Genomic DNA, 18,012 nt, shown 5'->3' with positions numbered 1-18,012 from the left:
AGCCTGTTGTAAAAAAAAATTTATAAAATGAACAGGACCCTCTTCCTTATGATAAAAGATCCTCAGTTATTTCATTTAATATAGAATAACAGCATGTAAGCCTTTAGTTACTGAATAAAAATGACTGAGAAACAGCAGCAAAACTAGTCTAGGTAATAAAAACAGAAAATGCTGGAAATACTCAGCAGGTCAGGCAGCATCTGTGGAGAAAGAGAATTAACGTTTCAGGTCGGTGACCTTTCAGTAATATTAGGGTGAGGGGGATACGACCGTTTAGAGGAATTACAGATAAATTCAATCTATTTTACAAAGCCTGAAGCAATCAGAAAGAAAGATAAGAACCACTTTTTCTTTTACTGGGAGGCTAATGATATGGTGCAATTGGACCTGAAGAATCATCATGATAACTGCAATTTAACTTGAATTATTTTCTATTGAATCTTGCACTGTAATACAAATTATACTCATTGTATGGTACTTACAACAGTGGAACAAAAGTTATTATTCTATGGTTACTGAATAACTTGCTGATTGATTAGTTAATTGATTGAAAGTTGGGACCAATCGTTCATATAATTCACCAATTTGCCTTGTCCTTTGTTTTAGCCCGGTATCCAGGCAACTAAGAATCTCAAGAATGCCCTAAACAAACTTCTTTTCTGCAACAGTTCTTTGACCACCATCTTCAAAATATCGTCATTGGAGATAAATTTAATTCATGGCTCAAGCACAATTCACACAACTTATAACAGAAAATGCTGGAAAAACTCAGCAGGCCAGGCAACATCCGTGGAGAGAGAAATAGAGTCAACGTTTCAGGTGGAAACACTTTGTCAAGACTGAAAAAGCACAGGAAATGAAACAGATTAAAAGGCCAGGCTGGGAGAGAACAAGAGAGAAGTGAAGAGACATTAAGAGGTATTCAAAACCAGACGAGATGGTGATAGGACTAGTGGAGACAAAAGACGGCTCTAGATTAGGTGTGAAATGCGCTGGCAGAATGGGAGACAGCTGCCATGTGGGAGAGAAAAAAAAAGGGGGGAGGGGAAAGGCCAAAACAAAGGTGTGGATAAAAAATATAAGTAAAAATGTAATGGAGGCCGAGGTTATGATCTGAAATTGTTGAACTCGATATTGAGTCCGGAAGGCTGTAAAGTGCCTAATTGGAAGAGGAGGTGCTGTTCCTCGAGTTTACGCTGAGCTTCTGTGGAACAATGCAAGAGCCCGAGTACGGTTTCAGATCATAACCTCGGCCCCCATTACATTTTTACTTATATTTTTTATCCACACCTTTGTTTTGGCCCTTTCCCCTCCCCCTTTTTTTCCTCTCCCACATGGCAGCTGTCTCCCATTCTGCCAGCGCATTTCACACCTAATCTAGAGCCGTCTTTTGTCTCCACTAGTCCTATCACCATCTGGTCTCGTTTTGAATACCTCTTAATGTCTCTTCTCTTTTGTTCTCTCCCAGCCTGGCCTTTTAATCTGTTTCATTTCCTGTGCTTTTTCAGTCTTGACAAAGGGTCTTCGACCTGAAACGTTGACTCTATTTCTCTCTCCACGAATGTTGCCTGGCCTGCTGAGTTTTTCCAGCATTTTCGGTTGTTATTTCGGATTTTCAGTATCTGCAGTATTTTGCTATCACACAACTTATAGCTTGCTGCAAAAAAATCCATAAAACAGATTTAAAACATTTTCCTTAGTCATATTCTCCATGGCAGTAGATGAATGCACTGGAAATAGTGTGGTGTTGTGCAGAATGTCATAGGTTGGATCCTTGGATTGTGCGGAGTTAGTATATCTCAATCAAAGCAATGGGAAGGGCACAACAATTGGCCTGACTATTTCTGGATAAGAGAGAGGAAAAATTAAATCAGTTAGGGCTCCTATTCGTGATCGCCATCAGCAGCACTTGTTGAATACTTGCAAGTAATATGCACTTCAGGCAAGGTGGATTCTAATTTCATTGCGATTCCCCACATGTTCAAATAGCCTACCACCACTTACTGTCTGGACTCGTATGGAGAACAGTCACTGGATACCTAAAAGGTGCTGCAACTGTACCCTAGCATGAGTCAGTGGCTTCATCGGTGGAGAGAAGGAAAAGTTTTCTTTACATACTTAATAATAGACAAGATTATTAGACTGTTATTTAATTGATGGATATAGTTCGAAAATAGACTCCTATTTCTTTTTTTAAACATTTGGGTTTATTCAAACCATGGTTGTAGGTTGCCCAAGATCAGATTTAAACTCTAGGAAAAGCATTTGTAAAACATGACAGCACATCTCTTGTGACTAATCATTTTGTGAAAAACACTGATGGTGTTTAATGGTTTAGCTCTGACTTCAAACTATACTATAGTCTGTGTACCGATTTGCTCCTTTAACTCAAGGTTTGTTTCCCGCTGCAGGAGTTACCTTAAATGTTTTAAAAGACAAAAATAGTTTTACTTTACCTTCTCCTTTTCTAAGCCACATTCTGGATAGAAGATAGACAGTGAGTACTCGCATCCAATCCTACGCAAGTGGTCAGCTACAATGCTATTTGCAGCCATAATCAACAGAGAATCCTCATCTGTGGAAGCATACCGACGACGATGACCATATGCAGGTAATTGTCCATTTAAACCAGGGTGCGTTAATTCATGAACAAGCTGATTTCGAAGCTGAGACTGGCCAATAGAAATTTAATAAGTGAGGCAAATGTCTAGAAAGAACACCACAAATTTTTGCAGAAACTTGCTCATCTAGCAAGAGCCCTAAAATCTTCACTTATTTAATCTGAGATGTTGCTTGATGCTGGATGATGTGCAAATTAGCATTCATGGGAACTTGTCAAATATGTACTACAGGTACACTATCCCTTATCCGAAAGCCTTGGGACCAGCTGAGTTTCAGTTTTCGGAATTTTTCGGATTTCAGAAGGTATTTTATAAGACTGGGAATTTTGTCGGGGGTGGGGGTCGGCGTCGGCGGGGGGTCTGGGGTGGGGTCGGCGGGGGGGAGAAAAGAATATTGGACGGGCCGCGGTTCGGGTCGGGGGGGGGGGGGGGGGGGGTCGGGTCGGGTGGGAGGGGGGAGAAAAGAATATCGGACGGGCCACTGTATTGTTGGGTTCACTCTCCCGGTACCTCCTTCACACTGCCCGGCTCGGCCTGCAATCTCCTACCCAGGAGGGAACTCTGTGACCCTCTGCCCTGCTCAGCGTAAGTCGTGCGCCACTCTGGTCATGTCGTGCGCACGACTTACGCTGAACGAAAAAACTTTCGGTTTTTAGAGGTTTTCGGTAGTTCGGATAAAGGATAGTCTACCTGTATATAAAAGTATGTACACAACCAATGTATAATGTGTATACTGTATAATTATTAATTGGCTTTGCTGTTGAAAATGTGTGGAATAAATGTGGGTTTCAAAGAAATATATGATGTCTTATAGACGTCAAGTACCAGGATCTTTAAAACTTACTCTGTAGATGATTTTAATGGAATAGGCATGCAAATGTGAGGAATTAGCTAGTTAACACCCAATTACAATCAATTCTATGCTGCAACTCAATTGGCTTGACATTTGCTAAGTGATATATTCAGGACCACAAAATTATAGAAATATGGAAACTTTATTTTGCTTCATGTCCAGGTACTACATTTCTTACTTTAGACTGAACACTATACATTAAGGAATTTTAATTAGCTGTAAAAAAACACTGTAGAATTATTATTACAGAACGTTGCTGAGATAAATGGTATGTTCAAGATAAATACCTTTAAAGAATCTAAGACACCCCGATTTTTGAATGTCTGATAAAGTCTCCTCCGAAGCTCTTCTGAAGAAATGGCTTCACTAGTACCAGAAGCCATTTTAGATGCTGTTTATACACTGCAGCAAATTCAAACAAAAAGATTCTTACAGTATATATAATACAAAATGTTTTACAAAATGTAGACATCAAGATCAAGTATTATGATAGGAAAGTCTGAAATATGTTTTTTACATTTTTGCAAAGATAAAAGTTACAAATAAACTTACACCATGAGCAAATAAACAATTATGTATTAGTAACTGGATGAAACTATAGATTTGACAAGTGTCCTGTCACCTGGTTAAAATCCAGCCCAAAACTTCCCCCCTACTTGATTCTGTGACTATCGTCAGATTGCCTGTCCAATATCAAACTATGGGTGAGTCAGAAGCTCAATTTTGGCAACAATGAAACCATCTTCTTTGACCCCCATCACAGGCTTCATGTGTTAGCTCCTGGTCCCTCATCTCTGACAGATTTTTGCTCAAGTTGAATGCAACAGTGCAAAACCTGTGAGTGCTACTCAATCCTGAGCCAAGCTTTAAACCTCACATCCAGTTCAATGCCAAGATTGCCTACTTCCACCTCTGAAACATTCGCTCACTGCTCCTTCCTCACCCTAACTGCCACTGAAACCCACATCAACACCTCGGTCACATCTAGCCACCCTGGCCTCCTAAGCTCCACCTTACATAAACTCAAAATCATCCAGACCCAGCTATCCCTATCATAATCCACACAAGATCATGCTCATCCATCGATCTGATGTTTGCCAACCTCCATTTGCTCCAATCTGTCCACACTTCGATTTCAGAACACTTGTCCTGTCTTCAAATCCATCCATGACTTTGACAACTTACCTTTACAACCACCTCCACACACCTGCCAGCACCCTCTGCTCGACTGTGCACCACTGCTTCATCAGTGGCAGAGCCTAAAGTAAATTTATAGTCATACGAGAGATAAAGGCACTTGTATAACCATTAATAGCGTTCCACTAAATACTAAAACATCCTTAGTGAATCCATACCAGGTTCCCTACTCCTAATAGCAAAATACTGCAGATGTTGGAAATCTGAAATAACAACAGAAAATGCTGGAAATACTCAGCAGGCCAGGCAGCATCCGTGGAGAGAGAAATAGAGTCAACGTTTCAGGTCTGGGACCCTTCATCAGAATGAAGGATGAAGGGTCCCAGACCTGAAACATTAACTCTGTTTCTCGCTCCACGGATGCTGCCTGGCCTGCTGAGTATTTCCAGCATTTTCTGTTGTCATTCCCTACTCCTAAGTACAGTCAAAGTTACAGCCATTGCACACTGTATGCAGATCTAGATTAACGCAGCCGCTACAACTGCGGCTCTGTGAATCCTCCCTTGCTTGGACCAAGATTCATTAATTTCGTTTTAAAAGTTTTGCCCGTTTCGATACATGCCCCTTTAAATGGGTTCACACTCCGTCTCCCTCGGAGCATTCCCTCGACATTAACAACTTGTAAACAAGAGAATAGCGCTATCGGCAATTGATGGAGTGAAGCAGCGCAGCGGGAGGCCATTCGGCCCATCGTGCCTGCGCCGGTTCTGTGAAAGAGCTGTCCAAAGAGTCCCACTGCTGCCCTGCCACTTTGCCTTTAAACCTCTCCTCCCCACTCCTCTCCCTCTGATGTTGGGCGCATCCATGAGGTTAAAGGCCTCTCTACCGAAAAGCCCCTTAAAAAGGCGGCGCGCCGAAAGGCGCTGCACTCGGCCGCCGGTTCCGGTCCCCCACCTGAGCCCGTGACACCGGCCGCTCACTGCTCGCCGCGGCGCCTCGAGCGCCAACCGCCGCCGTCACTCCAGTCGCCGTCACCCCCGACAACCGCCCGACGCCACAACGCGCGCGCGACCGGCGCCATCAGCTCTCTCTCGCGCGCGCGCACGCACTTCAGCCGTGAACGCCGTCCTACCCGCCCACCTTGCCGAAGCGCCAACTGGATTGGTCGGAACGGGTGACACGTGTCTAAAGACGCTAGCGAGCGATTGGCTAATTGTTCGCGGGGCGGTTCCTGCCGTCATCTCCAGGCCGTTTTTTTTCTGGGCTGCGAGACGGACGGTCGGCCGACTGACTCCTCCTCCTCCCCCCCATATCGGTTGTCAAGCCTGTGCGCCGCTGTGAGGTTAGACGCGGTAAGTGTTTGCGGGGCGGAGGCCGTGGCCGTGGCCGCGCACTGTCGTCTTGTCACCGGCTCTTCCCGGGCCCCGCGGTAAAGGAGCCGGCTTCAGCAGCCGGCTCACGGATTAACTGTGTTTGCGGTCCGAGGTCACCTTTTTAATCGGAAGCACTCGGGTTTGGAGACAGGCGCTGCCCCTGCCCCAATCCCCGGGCTTTACTTCCTATACGGTGGCATAGTGGTTAGCACTGTTGCCTCACAGCGCCAGGGACCCGGGTTCGAATCCGGCTTCGGGTGACTGTGTGGAGTTTTGCACATTCTCCCCGTGTTTGCGTGGGTTTCCTCCGGGTGCTCCGGTTTCCTCCCACAGTCCAAAGATGTGCGGGTTAGGTTGATTGGCTATGATAAATTGACCCTTAGTGTTAGGGGGATTAAATACGTGGGGTTACAGGGATCGGGTGGGATATGTGTCGGTGCAGGCTCGATGGGCCGAAATGGCCTCTATCTGCACTGTGGGGTTTCTGTGATTCTGTGATTTCTGTGATTCATATTTATAAACCTCAGGCAGACTAAAGTTTGGGAGCCCGTTTCCCCCCCCTTCTCATTGACACATAATAAATAGGCCAGCTGCTCCACCCAGCCTGTCCCATTCAGCCAGTGTTGCAACTAAATAGCCTGACCAGCAATCCCCCTCAATCCACCAGCAGCCATGTAATCTCCTGATAATAGGCAAAAACATTTTTTTAAAAACAAAATAAGGTCAATTCAGGTACAAAAAGATACCTGGGGAAATTCCTCTCGGAACCACCTGCCCAAAGGTGATCAAAAACAAGCTCCAGATGATCGCAATGACAAAGAGGTACATCATCTAACATCCCCACCTAACTTTGTGTGCACAGTGATATCGGCCTCCTCCATGAACTAATACGATAGTGTAAGAACGGAGGTTCCTATCTGAATAAAGTATTCGACTCGATGAATCAAATCAACAGGTTTTAATGAACAACGAAGTTAACGGAAACTACAGGAGAAACGGTATACAGGTCTATTTAGCTTGCTGGGCACTCGACGACTACTGGAAGATTCTGGAAGCTGACGTCATGACGTCATCGCGTTCTTCGCGCCACTGGTGGTCACGTGAGCAGCGTCATGACGTCATCACGTGGAGTGCAGGAAAACACAATACAGTACAGTTAACAAGCAGTTTAAAGGTGCAGTCCGCGGTTGCACTACACTGTAGTTAAAGGGATTATTACCAATTGTTCTGAGACCCTTGGTGGCTCCGCCACAATAGCAAAAATACTGCGGATGCTGGAAATCCGAAATAACAGAAAACGCTGGTAAAACTCAGCAGGCCAGGCAACATCCGTGGAGAGAGAAAGAGTTAACGTTTCAGGTCGAAACCCTTCGTCAGAACTGAGAAAAAAAGCAGGAAATGAAACAGATTAAAAAGCAAGCTGGGGGCTGGGAAATGGGGGAGGGGATGAAGGAACAAAAAAGGTCTGTGGGAGGTGAAAACATTAAGAGATATTCAAGGCGAGACGAGATGGTAATAGGACAGGTAAAGAGACAAAAGACGGCTCTAGATAAAGTGTGAAATGCGCTGGCAGAGTGAGAGACAGCTGCCATGTGGGAGAGAGAAAAAAGGAAAAGGCACAAACCAAAGGTGGATAAAAAATATATAAAAATGATAGGGGCCGAGGTTATGATCTGAAATTGTTGAACTCGATATTGAGTCCAGAAGGCTGTAAAGTGCCTAATTGGAAGATGAGGTGCTGTCCTATTACCATCGTGTCTCTCCTTGACTATCTCTTAATGTCTCTTCACCTCCCACAGACCTTTTTTGTTCTTTCATCCCCTTTCCTGAACAGTCTTAAATTTACCTTTTACTAGTTTGAATGCATGTCCTGTTTTCCTACTGTTGCAATTTAATTTAAATAATCTTCTAGATTTACTGTTTCCATAACATTAACTATTTTACATACCTCTTCGATCACCCCTCGGACGCTGCTTTTTTTCCAAACTGAACACTCCAGTTCCTCCAGTCTTTCCTCAAAATCCAGACCTTTGACATTGAGTATCAGCCTTATGGCTCCTCTCTGCACTTGAACATCTTTCTTGTGTCTCAGCAACAAGAACTGGACACAGTATTCAAGGGGCTGTTTGACCAGAGAACTGTGCAGTTTGGCCATCACTTCCTCTGACTTGTGTTCTAATGTTTTGGCTACATCATTCAACATCCCATTGGCTTTGTTGACTGCTGCCCTACATTAGTTGGACATCTCGAACATTGAGGTTACTCTGTTTTGGTGTCATTTATTTCTTCTACCTATATACAGCACGTTATACTTATCTACATTGAATTTCTTAAAGGTTGCTTTGTCTTCTTACATATTCTATCCAACTCGCTCTGTAATTTTAACTGACTTCTTCTGATTTCACTGTCTCCCCTAGTTTGTATAATCTGCAAATTTGACCACTTTACATTGAGTTTCTGAATCTATCACTTACATAAATTAGAAACAGTAATGGTCCCAACATTAAGCCACGGGGTACCCCATTCGGTACTTCCTCCACACCCCCCTTCCCATCCAGACATTACCTCTTTAATAAATACTCCTTGTTTTTTACCCAGTTTCTAGTATATTCCTGGGCTTTACCCTGAATACGTACCACTTTGAGTTTACTAATAGCCTTTTGTGTGAAACTTTCTTGAATGCCTTTTGAAAGTCTAAGTGTCCCATGTCTTGAGGCTTGCCGAAGGTTGTCCTTAGGATGTTGGTCAGGCAGGATCTTCCCTTTCTGAATCCAACTTGACAGCTGGTTAATAAATAGGTCATTATTGTACATCTCTTTGTACCTTGCTCAATTGACCATTTTTTCATGTATAAATCTGCTGAGTGATCAGGAATGAGGAACCTTGGCTCATTTTAATGGTGCCCTAGCTGAAGTCAGCTAACTCCTCACGGGCCAAAAATCAAACACAGACCTTTTGTGCCTGTTACTTCAGTACAATACCATGTATTGCATCTGTATTATTATTCTCTTTAATTACTCCTAGCCACTAGTTTTCGAGCAATCATAGAAATTTACAGCACAGAAGGCGGCCATTTGGCCCATCTTGTCCGTGCCGGTCGACAAAGTGCTGTCCACCCTAATCCCACTTTCCAGCACTTGGTCCGTAGCCTTGTTGGTTACGGCACTTCAAGTGCATATCCAAGTACTTTTTAAATGTGATGAGGGTCTCTGCCTCTACCACCCTTTCAGGCAGTGAGTTCCAGACCCCCACCACCCTCTGTGAAAACATTGCTCCTCAACTCCCCTCTCAACCTCCGACCAATTACTTTAAATCTGTGCCCCCTGGTTATTGATCCTTCTGCTAAGGGAAATAGGTCCTTTCTATCCACTCTATCTAGGCCCCTCATAACTTTATACACCTCAATAAGGTCTCCCCTCAGCCTCCTCTGTTCCAAAGAAAACAACCCCAGCCTATCCAATCTTTCCTCATAGCTAAAATTCCCCAGCCCAGGCAACATCCTCTTAAATCTCCTCTGCACCCCCTCTAGTGCAATCACATCCTTCCTGTAATGTGGTGACCAGAACTAGTGTTTTATTCTGTTCAAGCATAACCTCCCGGCTCTTATATTCTATGCCTGGGCTAATAATCCCTTCTTAACCACCTTATCTACCTGTCCTGCTACCTTCAGGGATCTGTGGACATGCGCTCCAAGGTCCCTCTGATATTCTGCACTTCTCAGTGTCCTACCATTTATAGTCTATTCCCTTGCCTTGTTAGCCCTCCCCAAATGCATTACCTCACACTTCTCCAGATTGAATTCCATTTGCCACTGTTCTGCCCACCTGACTAGTCCATTGATACCTTCCTGCAGTTTGCAGCCGCCTTTGTTATCACAGCCAATTTTTGTATCATCTGCAAACTTTTTAATCATACTTCCTATATTCAAGCCCAAATTATTGATATATACCACAAAAAGCAGAGGACCCAGTACTGAGCCCTGCGGAACCCCACTGGAAACAGCCTTCCGGTCACAAATATACCCTTCGACCATTACCCTTTATTTCCTACCTCCTGAGCCAATTTTGGATCCAACTTGCCACTTTGCCTTGGATCCCATGGGCTATTGCTTTCATGACCAGTCTGCCATGCGGGACCTTATCAAAAGCCTTGCTAAAATCCATATAGACTACATCAAACTCACTACCCTCATCGACTCTCCTTGTTACCTCCTCAAAAAATTCAATCAAGTTAGTCAGACACGACCTTCCCATAACAAATCCATGCTGACTGTCCCTGATGAATCTGTCTCTTTCTAAATGAAGATTTGTCCTGCAATATTGGCAGAGCCTAGGAAACAGGTTCACTTTTAGATGGGAATCAATCATGACTGGTAGACGGGAATCTAATCAGGGAAGAGAAAATGTAACTTAAAAAAAAAGTCACTTCTCAGAGAAGAAAGACATTATGAAATTGAGGGGAATTAAAGCTTATTCAGAGGCAAAATATAAACACACTTAAAGTAGTTTTAATTAGAAATGCTTGATTCACATCTTGAGCATAGGTACTTGAGCTGCAGAACAAAAAATACTAAAGTTTAGTCTGTTTTGGTAGTTTTTGTGGATTCATAAATTTTAATGTGAATGTTTTTCTCTACTTTACAGGTTAGATCAGAAATATGTCTGGTAGTTTTTATTTTGTTATAGTTGGTCACCATGACAACCCTGTTTTTGAAATGGAGTTTCTTCCAGCAGGCAAAATGGAGCCCAAAGTGAGTATATAGTACTTTAATAATGCACTGTTATTAGGAAAATACTATAATAAGTGCCATGATACACCCAAACTTCACAAATGACAAGATTTCACTTCATTCTTTTCTTAAATTTTTGTGCTCATTAAATTGAGGGATGGAACTCTTCCCATTACAGACACCCAATATCAGAATGAAGGAGTTCTCGGTCAAATATAGCAGGCTGTTGCAAAGTAAACTCCCTCTACTCTGCCCAACAATCTATCTCAGCTGCCAATCTCTGAAGAGCACCTACTGCACCATTTGTGACTTTTCCATTTCCCACACCAGCCATCTTGTGTCTTCCTGAATGAGCTTTAGCAAAAAGTGCTGAACTATAGACCCGATCCATTACGAATTGGATTGAGATTACCCATACAGCCAGCAGATAGAGGAGACTTTCATTCCATTATATGATGATGTAAGCCTACCAACTCTGCTGAATTCTACAGAAGAATCACCAGCAATGGCTTCTCTTCCCACTCCCGCACTGTTACCTCGAGTTCCCCAAGGATCTATCTTTGGTTCCCCTCCTATTTCTCATCTACATGCTGTCCCTCAGTGACTTCATCCAAAAACATGACATCCGGTGCCGCATGTACGCTGACGACTCCCAGCTCTACCTCACCACCACCTCTCTTGACCCTTCCACCGTCTCTAGATTGTCCGACATCCAGTACTGGATGAGCAGAATTTTGTTCATCCACCTAAATATTGGGAAGGCCATTGTCTTCGGTCCCCGCCATAAACTCTGTTCCCTAGCCACCAACTCCATCCCTCTCCCTGGCAACTGTCTGAGGTTGAACCAGACTGTTCGCAACCTTGATGTTGTATTTGACCCTGAGGTGAGCTTCCGACCACGTATCCGCGCTATCACCTCGACCACCTAATTCCACCTCCGTAACATCGCCCGACTCCGCCCCTGCCTCAGCTCATCTGCTGCTGAAACCCTCATCCATGCCTTTGTTACCTCTAGACTCGACTATTCCATTGCGCTCCTGGCTGGCCTCCCACATTCCACCCTACGTAAACTTAAAGGTCGTCCAAAACTCGGCTGCCTGTATCCTAACTCGCACTATGTCCCGTTCTCCCATCACCCCTGTGCTCGCTGACCTACATTGGATCCCAGCTAAGCAACGCCTCGATTTTAAAATTCTTATCTTTGTTTTCAAATCCCTCCATGGCCTCACCCTTCCCTATCTCTCTAACCTCCTACAACCCTCCGAGATAGCTGCACTCCTCCAATTCTGGCCTCTTAAGCAGCCCCAATTTTAATCGCTCCACCATTGCTGGCTGTGCCTTCAGCTGCCAAGGCCCGAAGCTCTGGAATTCCCTCCCTAAACCTCCCCGCCTCTACCTCTCTTTGCTCCTTTTAAGATGCTCCTTAAAGCCTACCTCTTGACATCGTCCCTAATATCTCCTCATGTGGCTCGGTGTCAAATTTTGCTTGATAAAGTGCCTGTGAAGCACCTTGGGACGTTTTACTATGTTTAAGGTGCTATTTAAATGCAAGTTGTTGTTGTTGAGTCTTGCTCGCATAATCACAATCTCAAATCTCCTTTTGGACGATCACAAACTTGCACCTCAGGAGAGATCACGGTGCATTTTTACAGACAAGACCCCATCAAGCATGTCTACTGCTCTGCACTGAGAAATGTGTGTCCATGGGATATCATTGGGTAGGGGAGGGGATGAGATACATGCTCAGGAAAACATAGCACATTCTTATCTGTGTGGCAACATTGCCCTTCAGATATCTTGTTGTTCAGCTACACTGGCAGTTACTGACGGCAACTGATCAACTGTTTGTACACATGTGAGATTAGATTTTCCCAGCCACAGGTCCGGTGTCTTGGGGTTCTGATGCACAGATAGCCCTATTTAAAAATAAATATAGTAGCTCTGCATCAGCTTATTCTGTGCACAGGCTGAGGATACACTTGTGTTGGAGACCGTGCAAACTTTGTTGGCTGGATAAATCTTCAAACTGCGCTAGTGATTTTGTTTGGGTTATTTGCTTTTTCCTGACATGCGTAAACAACTTACTGCAAGGAAAGATAGAGAAATGTATGATGACCCCTACCCCGGCTATAAACTCTTACAGGCTTCCCCAGAGAGAATGCGGGGATTGGGGTGGTGGTGTTGGGGGCGGAAGTGAAAGAGAGCTTTCCCATGACCAGTTACGGGGAAAGGATGAAGGGGAAAAAAAACCTAGAGAAAAGGGTGCAGAGTAAAATATTCTAATGCAGTCTTTATATTGATGGAGTGTCAATGCTATTTTCAGTGATGTCAGTATTGCTATGAAGCATCTGGAGGTGTGCAGCTGTGCTGTCCTGTTTGACTCTGAGCCACATTTCTTCTACCCTATATGTGGTCCAGGCAATAGACTGAGTGTTTTCATCTCTGCCATTTATGCCCATACCTGTCTCTCAACACTGCTTGCTAAAGCTCCAATCCACACTTTCATTATCTCGAGAACGAACTCTTTTCCAACACAGTCATTCCATCTCCACCTTTGCAAACTTCAAATTATTGAGACCTCCACAATCCATGTCCTCTCCTCAAAGTCCTACACACCCATCTTCTTGTCCTTGCTATGCTGCACTAGCTTCCTGTGTTGCAGAAAATCAACTTCAAGATCCTTGCCCTCAAATTCCTCTGTGACCTTGCTTGACCCTGAGTGATCTTCTCCAGTATATGTACCTACACACCTGCTTCTGTGACACCAGGCAACTATTCTCCCCCCCCCCTCCTCCAGGTCAGTCCCTCAATCACTACATCTGTCATTTGTAATTCTCTCCCTCCACCACATCTCCTTCAAGTTTCCTGAAATATTCTTTGACCATGCCTTTGGGCTCTGTCTACCTCCTTTCTCCCCTGCATCCAACCCTTTGGTTTGGCAGTGCACTTCCTGTAGCAACTAGGAGTTGCGACTTGGTTGCTCGAATGATAAATGAGGGAAATATTGAGTCCATGCTAACCACTGCAGTCTGAATCCTTTTGCAGGGTGGCAGTTGGAAAGGAAAGTTGCATTTTTTTTCTAAATGATTTCTTGGTTATTTGCACTTTATTAAATGTTCTTCTCCAAAACAGGATGATCACCGACACCTTAACCAGTTCATAGCTCATGCTGCTCTTGACCTGGTAGATGAGAACATGTGGTTATCCAACAATATGTATCTAAAGACTGTTGACAAGTTCAATGAATGGTTTGTCTCTGCGTTTGTTACGGCTGGACATATCCTTTTTATGGCTTTATTTTCTTTTTAATCTATTCGTGTGTTGGGTAATTGGAAGTACAATAATGCACACCGAATAATACAAAGATCGAAAGTTGGTGTGCGGCCCAGTGATTGCACATACAAGCACAACATTATCTCAATGGCGCATATTAGAGGTACACAGAGGAAGATTTTCATATTCTTACACTGCAACTGTACCATTACTACAAAGTGCAAACTGCTTTGTTGTAAAGTGTCATCTCTTCTTTAGAGTTCTTGTCTGTTATTCTTGTAACTCCTATTCTTAATACCTATTCTGTACATTGGCATATTCCTCTAGTAAAACATAGCCATGTAATTTTCACAAATATTTGAAAACCTTTATTTTTGTATCTCTAGTGTTCTCCATTTGAGATAGTTTGAGTTTGTAAGTGGACTTAAATTCCACAAGAACTAGGCTTAACAAGTGGATTTGGCACTGCAAAGAATATGGAGGGTCAAATCTGGTTTGTAAAAAGTGCCATTGGGAGTCACTTGGAGCCCCTGGGCACTTAAACCAGTCTAGAGTTGGTTTAAATGTTCATTGTAGATGCTCCTGCCTACATTGTCTAAACATTTAAATTTTAAACACACTGCCTGCCTGGAATGGATACTGCAGTACCATAACACTGAAAGTAAAGTTTGAGCAGTATAGTCAGCATAACTTCCAAAGCACTAGGAAATATTGTTAGTAGTTGCTTACAATGTGTTTTCTTTGAGTGCTTTGTGTTTAAGGATCTTAGTAACTGTGAAATGAAACACAAATGGGGTCAGCTCATTGGACTCCATCTAATTGTGCAGACCCTGCTTTGAGAGGTTTGAGTCACTTGCAACAATTTGCCTATACAGGAAACTGTGTGTGATCCGGCACCCATGGGACCGAGCTACTGCCATTTTTTTAAAAGCTCCGGATAGACCAGCGTCAATGTTATCAGATAGGAGCTTTTCATCGCAGTATCTGACCACAAACACTGTTGCTCAGCAACAGCTTGTAAACACTCGGCCCAGTAGCTTGGAAGCGTCTCTGAAGCTGTTGCTAAGCGACAAAGACGCTTTCCAGAGCCTGCCTGTGAAAAGCAGAAAAAAAACCTAACCAAAACGGCTGCTGATTTCTGCCGTTAGATCAAAGTTGCCGGACATTCAACTTCCGGATAGCACAAAGTTTCCTGTACTTAAAAATCATGTCACTGTTTCATGTAGTCATAAGAAATAAAAACACAAGTGTGTGTGCTGAAAGGGAGTGATGGAAGCATTTATTCCACCTCAATTAATTTTTATACTTGTTGTTCCTTAATTCTGCTTCACATATGAGATTCATCATGTTACACGATGTTCGGCAAGAAGATGGAATAAAAAATTTCTTTAATGATGTCTATGATTTGTACATTAAAGTAAGCAGCTTTTACAATTTAATTCTGTTCAGTCTTGTTTTCCCACTGGGACAGATGAAAATTAGGATGTCATACTGTTGAACTTTAACTTGCGTCTGATTACGTAATCTTGACAATTCATACTCTTCCTATTTCATATGTTCATAGAGAATAGCTTTAAATTAACCAGTAATTACCGAGATCTGATTTTAATGGGCTTGTGATGAGAGTATCCTGAATGCAGTGTGGAAAGTTGGTGTTAACTGATTGCAGACGGTAATCTAAAAGACCCCCTTCATGTTTGTGAGGGCGGGCAGGGAGGACCTCCTGTCAGGTCTTGGGCAAAAAAGCAAAACTGTATCTTCCCACAAATAAATTGGTATGATAACTAGATATTATGATATCTGCAATAGCTAATGAAGCATCATTAAATCTATATGGACAATATTTTAGTTCTGCATGATTCTAACTGTCCACATCTTTGATCTAAAATACATTTATTTTAAATGACTATAGCCAAACACTGATCCTGGATCTGTTAATCTTTATAATTGCTGTACAGTTTTGTTTTTAATGTTTAAGTCAATATTTCCACACGAATGTCCTTTTCTTCCCTCCAGTTTGCCATGAATCCATTTTATGAACCGAACACCCTCGTTCGATCAACAGCGTTTGACAGAAAAGTTCAGTTCCTAGGAAAGAAGCATCTGCTGAGTTGAACATTTATCATTAATAAATGGTAGGTGCAGGTGTATATACTAAATAAGATTACAGGATGGCAGAAGTACCTTTATTCTGTATATAAAATTGTGTCTGTCACAAAGTGGTTGGTGATGTTACTCTGACAATTCTGCTATCCCTTCTTTAAGTTTATGCATAGAAGAAATTACAAGTTGGACTTTGTCGTCACTAATGTTTACTAAGTGCAATGGAATATGTCCGTTACTTGTTGGGGTCCTATTACCTTACAGCAAATGTGTGCCTGTTGAACACAATTTTCTTTGTAATTAGTCACATGTTTTAATCAGCTTTAAGAAAAATTGTGTATGCATCTATATTAAAAATCTTGAATCTGTATGCACTTTGTCTACACAAACTTATTCCTCATTGTCCTGTTTTGTCACACTTGCATTCCTATTAAATTCCTGTGTCTATTTTACTTTAAACTGCTTAGTAAACTTGTCACACTAGTTGCGGTCTCCTGAGAGTGTCAGTGCTGTAGAATGCCTCCGCCTGTACAGCAAATAAATGCTCATGTTCCAACCATTTCCTCTGCTTCCCAGATTGTTGTAGATTCTATTTAACAATATGAAATCAAGGTACAGGAAACTTTGTGCTATCCGGAGGTGAGCTATCCGGCAATCTGGAGCCACTGGCAAAAATCAGCAGCCGTTTTTTATTCTTTTTTTTTTGCTTTGTTTGAACAGTCAAGCTGTGCAAGGTCTGTAGCTATAGCAACAGCTTCAGCTACAGAGCTTTAGGGCCACACCCGAGTGTTTAGAAGCTGTTGTCAAATACGGAGATAAGAATCTCCGTATCTCTCAACATTAACTCTGGAGAGTACAGCAGTTTTGAGGCAACGGCAGCAACTCGGTCCCATGGGTGCCGGATAGCACAAAGTTTCCTGTATATTCATAGAACCATAGAATGGTTACAGCACAGAAGGAGGCCATTTGGCCTGTCAAGCCCATGCCGGTTCTCTGCAAGAGCACTTCAGCTAGTCCCCCATTCCTGCCCTTTCCCTGTAGCCCTCCAATTTTTTTTCCATCAGGTACTTATCCAATTCCCAAAAGCCATGATTGAACCTGTCTCATCTGCCCATTCAGGCAGTGCATTCCAGATCATAACCATTCGCTGCGTAAAAAAGTTTTCCCTCTTGTGCACCCTCTCCAAGGCTTTCACATCCTAAAGTGCGGTGCCAAGAATTGGACACAATAGTCCAGTTGAGACCAAACCAGTGTTTTATAAAGGTTCATCATAAATGTTGCTTTTTGTACTCTGCCTCTATTTCTCAACCTGCCCTGCCACCTTCACCGATTTGTGCACACATAACCCAAGTGTCTCTGTTAACGAACCCCCTCTAGAATTGTACCCTTGAGTTTACAATGCCTCCTTGTTTTCCTACCAAAATTTATCACTTCACACTTTTCCACGTTAAATGTCATCTGTCACATGCCCACCAGCCTGTCTGTGACCTATTGAACTCTTATCACTATCCTTCTCACTTGACTATTCTTCCAAGTTTTGTGTCATCTGCAAATTTTGAAATTGTGCCCCGTACACCAAATCCAAATCAATATAAAGAAAAGCAGTGGTCCAAGTACTGACCCCTGGGGAACACCACTGTATACCTTCCACCAGTCCGAAAAACAATCGTTCACCACTACTTTGTTTCCTGTCACTTAGCCAATTTCGTATCCATGCTGCCGCTGTCCCTTTTATTCCATGGGCTTCAGCTTTGCTGGCAAGCCTATTATGTGGCATGTTATCAAACATCTTTTGGAAGTCCGTGTACATCATGTCAACCGCATTGCCCCCATCAACTCCCTCTGTTACCTCATCAAAAAAATCAAGTCAGTTAAACCTTTAACAAATCTATGCTGGCTTTCCTTAATTAATCCACACTTATC

At 43.0% G+C, this 18,012-nt stretch overlaps 2 protein-coding genes across 8 annotated transcripts in view; one reads left to right on the top strand and one right to left on the bottom strand.

Moving 5' to 3' along the window:
* ofd1 (OFD1 centriole and centriolar satellite protein) overlaps positions 1–5,667 on the bottom strand; it is an 81,657-nt gene extending 75,990 nt beyond the window's left edge. For 3 of the 5 annotated variants that reach the window (XM_086006275.1, XM_086006277.1, XM_086006278.1), the window contains exons 1-3: positions 5,566–5,666; positions 3,762–3,876; positions 2,457–2,672 (exon numbers count right to left, since the gene is read on the bottom strand). In XM_086006275.1, coding sequence (XP_085862401.1) covers positions 2,457–2,672; positions 3,762–3,857 — 312 coding nt within the window. In that variant the 5' untranslated portion in view covers positions 3,858–3,876; positions 5,566–5,666. Of the gene's footprint in view, positions 1–2,456; positions 2,673–3,761; positions 3,877–4,659; positions 4,734–5,565 lie in introns of all 5 variants that reach the window. The other 2 variants (XM_086006276.1, XM_086006279.1) reach the window with 2 other exon arrangements.
* A 172-nt stretch (positions 5,668–5,839) lies between these two features.
* Positions 5,840–16,457, top strand: trappc2 (trafficking protein particle complex subunit 2). 3 transcript variants are annotated; one of them, XM_086006284.1, is made up of 5 exons: positions 5,840–5,963; positions 10,628–10,734; positions 13,846–13,994; positions 15,322–15,403; positions 16,003–16,457. In XM_086006284.1, exons 2-5 carry the CDS (start codon positions 10,642–10,644, stop codon positions 16,099–16,101), a joined length of 423 nt encoding a protein of 140 aa, XP_085862410.1. In that variant the 5' UTR covers positions 5,840–5,963; positions 10,628–10,641; the 3' UTR covers positions 16,102–16,457. The 3 variants fall into 3 exon arrangements, with proteins under 3 accessions (XP_085862410.1, XP_085862411.1, XP_085862412.1); XM_086006285.1 differs by lacking the exon at positions 5,840–5,963 and adding an exon at positions 6,447–6,806; XM_086006286.1 differs by lacking the exon at positions 5,840–5,963 and adding an exon at positions 6,957–7,158.
* The last annotated feature ends 1,555 nt before the right edge of the window (positions 16,458–18,012 follow it).

Source organism: Somniosus microcephalus, chromosome 14 (assembly GCF_052327205.1).
Source record: "Somniosus microcephalus isolate GS21.2 chromosome 14, FLI_Smic_1.0, whole genome shotgun sequence".
Classification (NCBI taxonomy): domain Eukaryota; kingdom Metazoa; phylum Chordata; class Chondrichthyes; order Squaliformes; family Somniosidae; genus Somniosus; species Somniosus microcephalus.
This window is presented reverse-complemented; position numbering and strand designations above follow the sequence as displayed.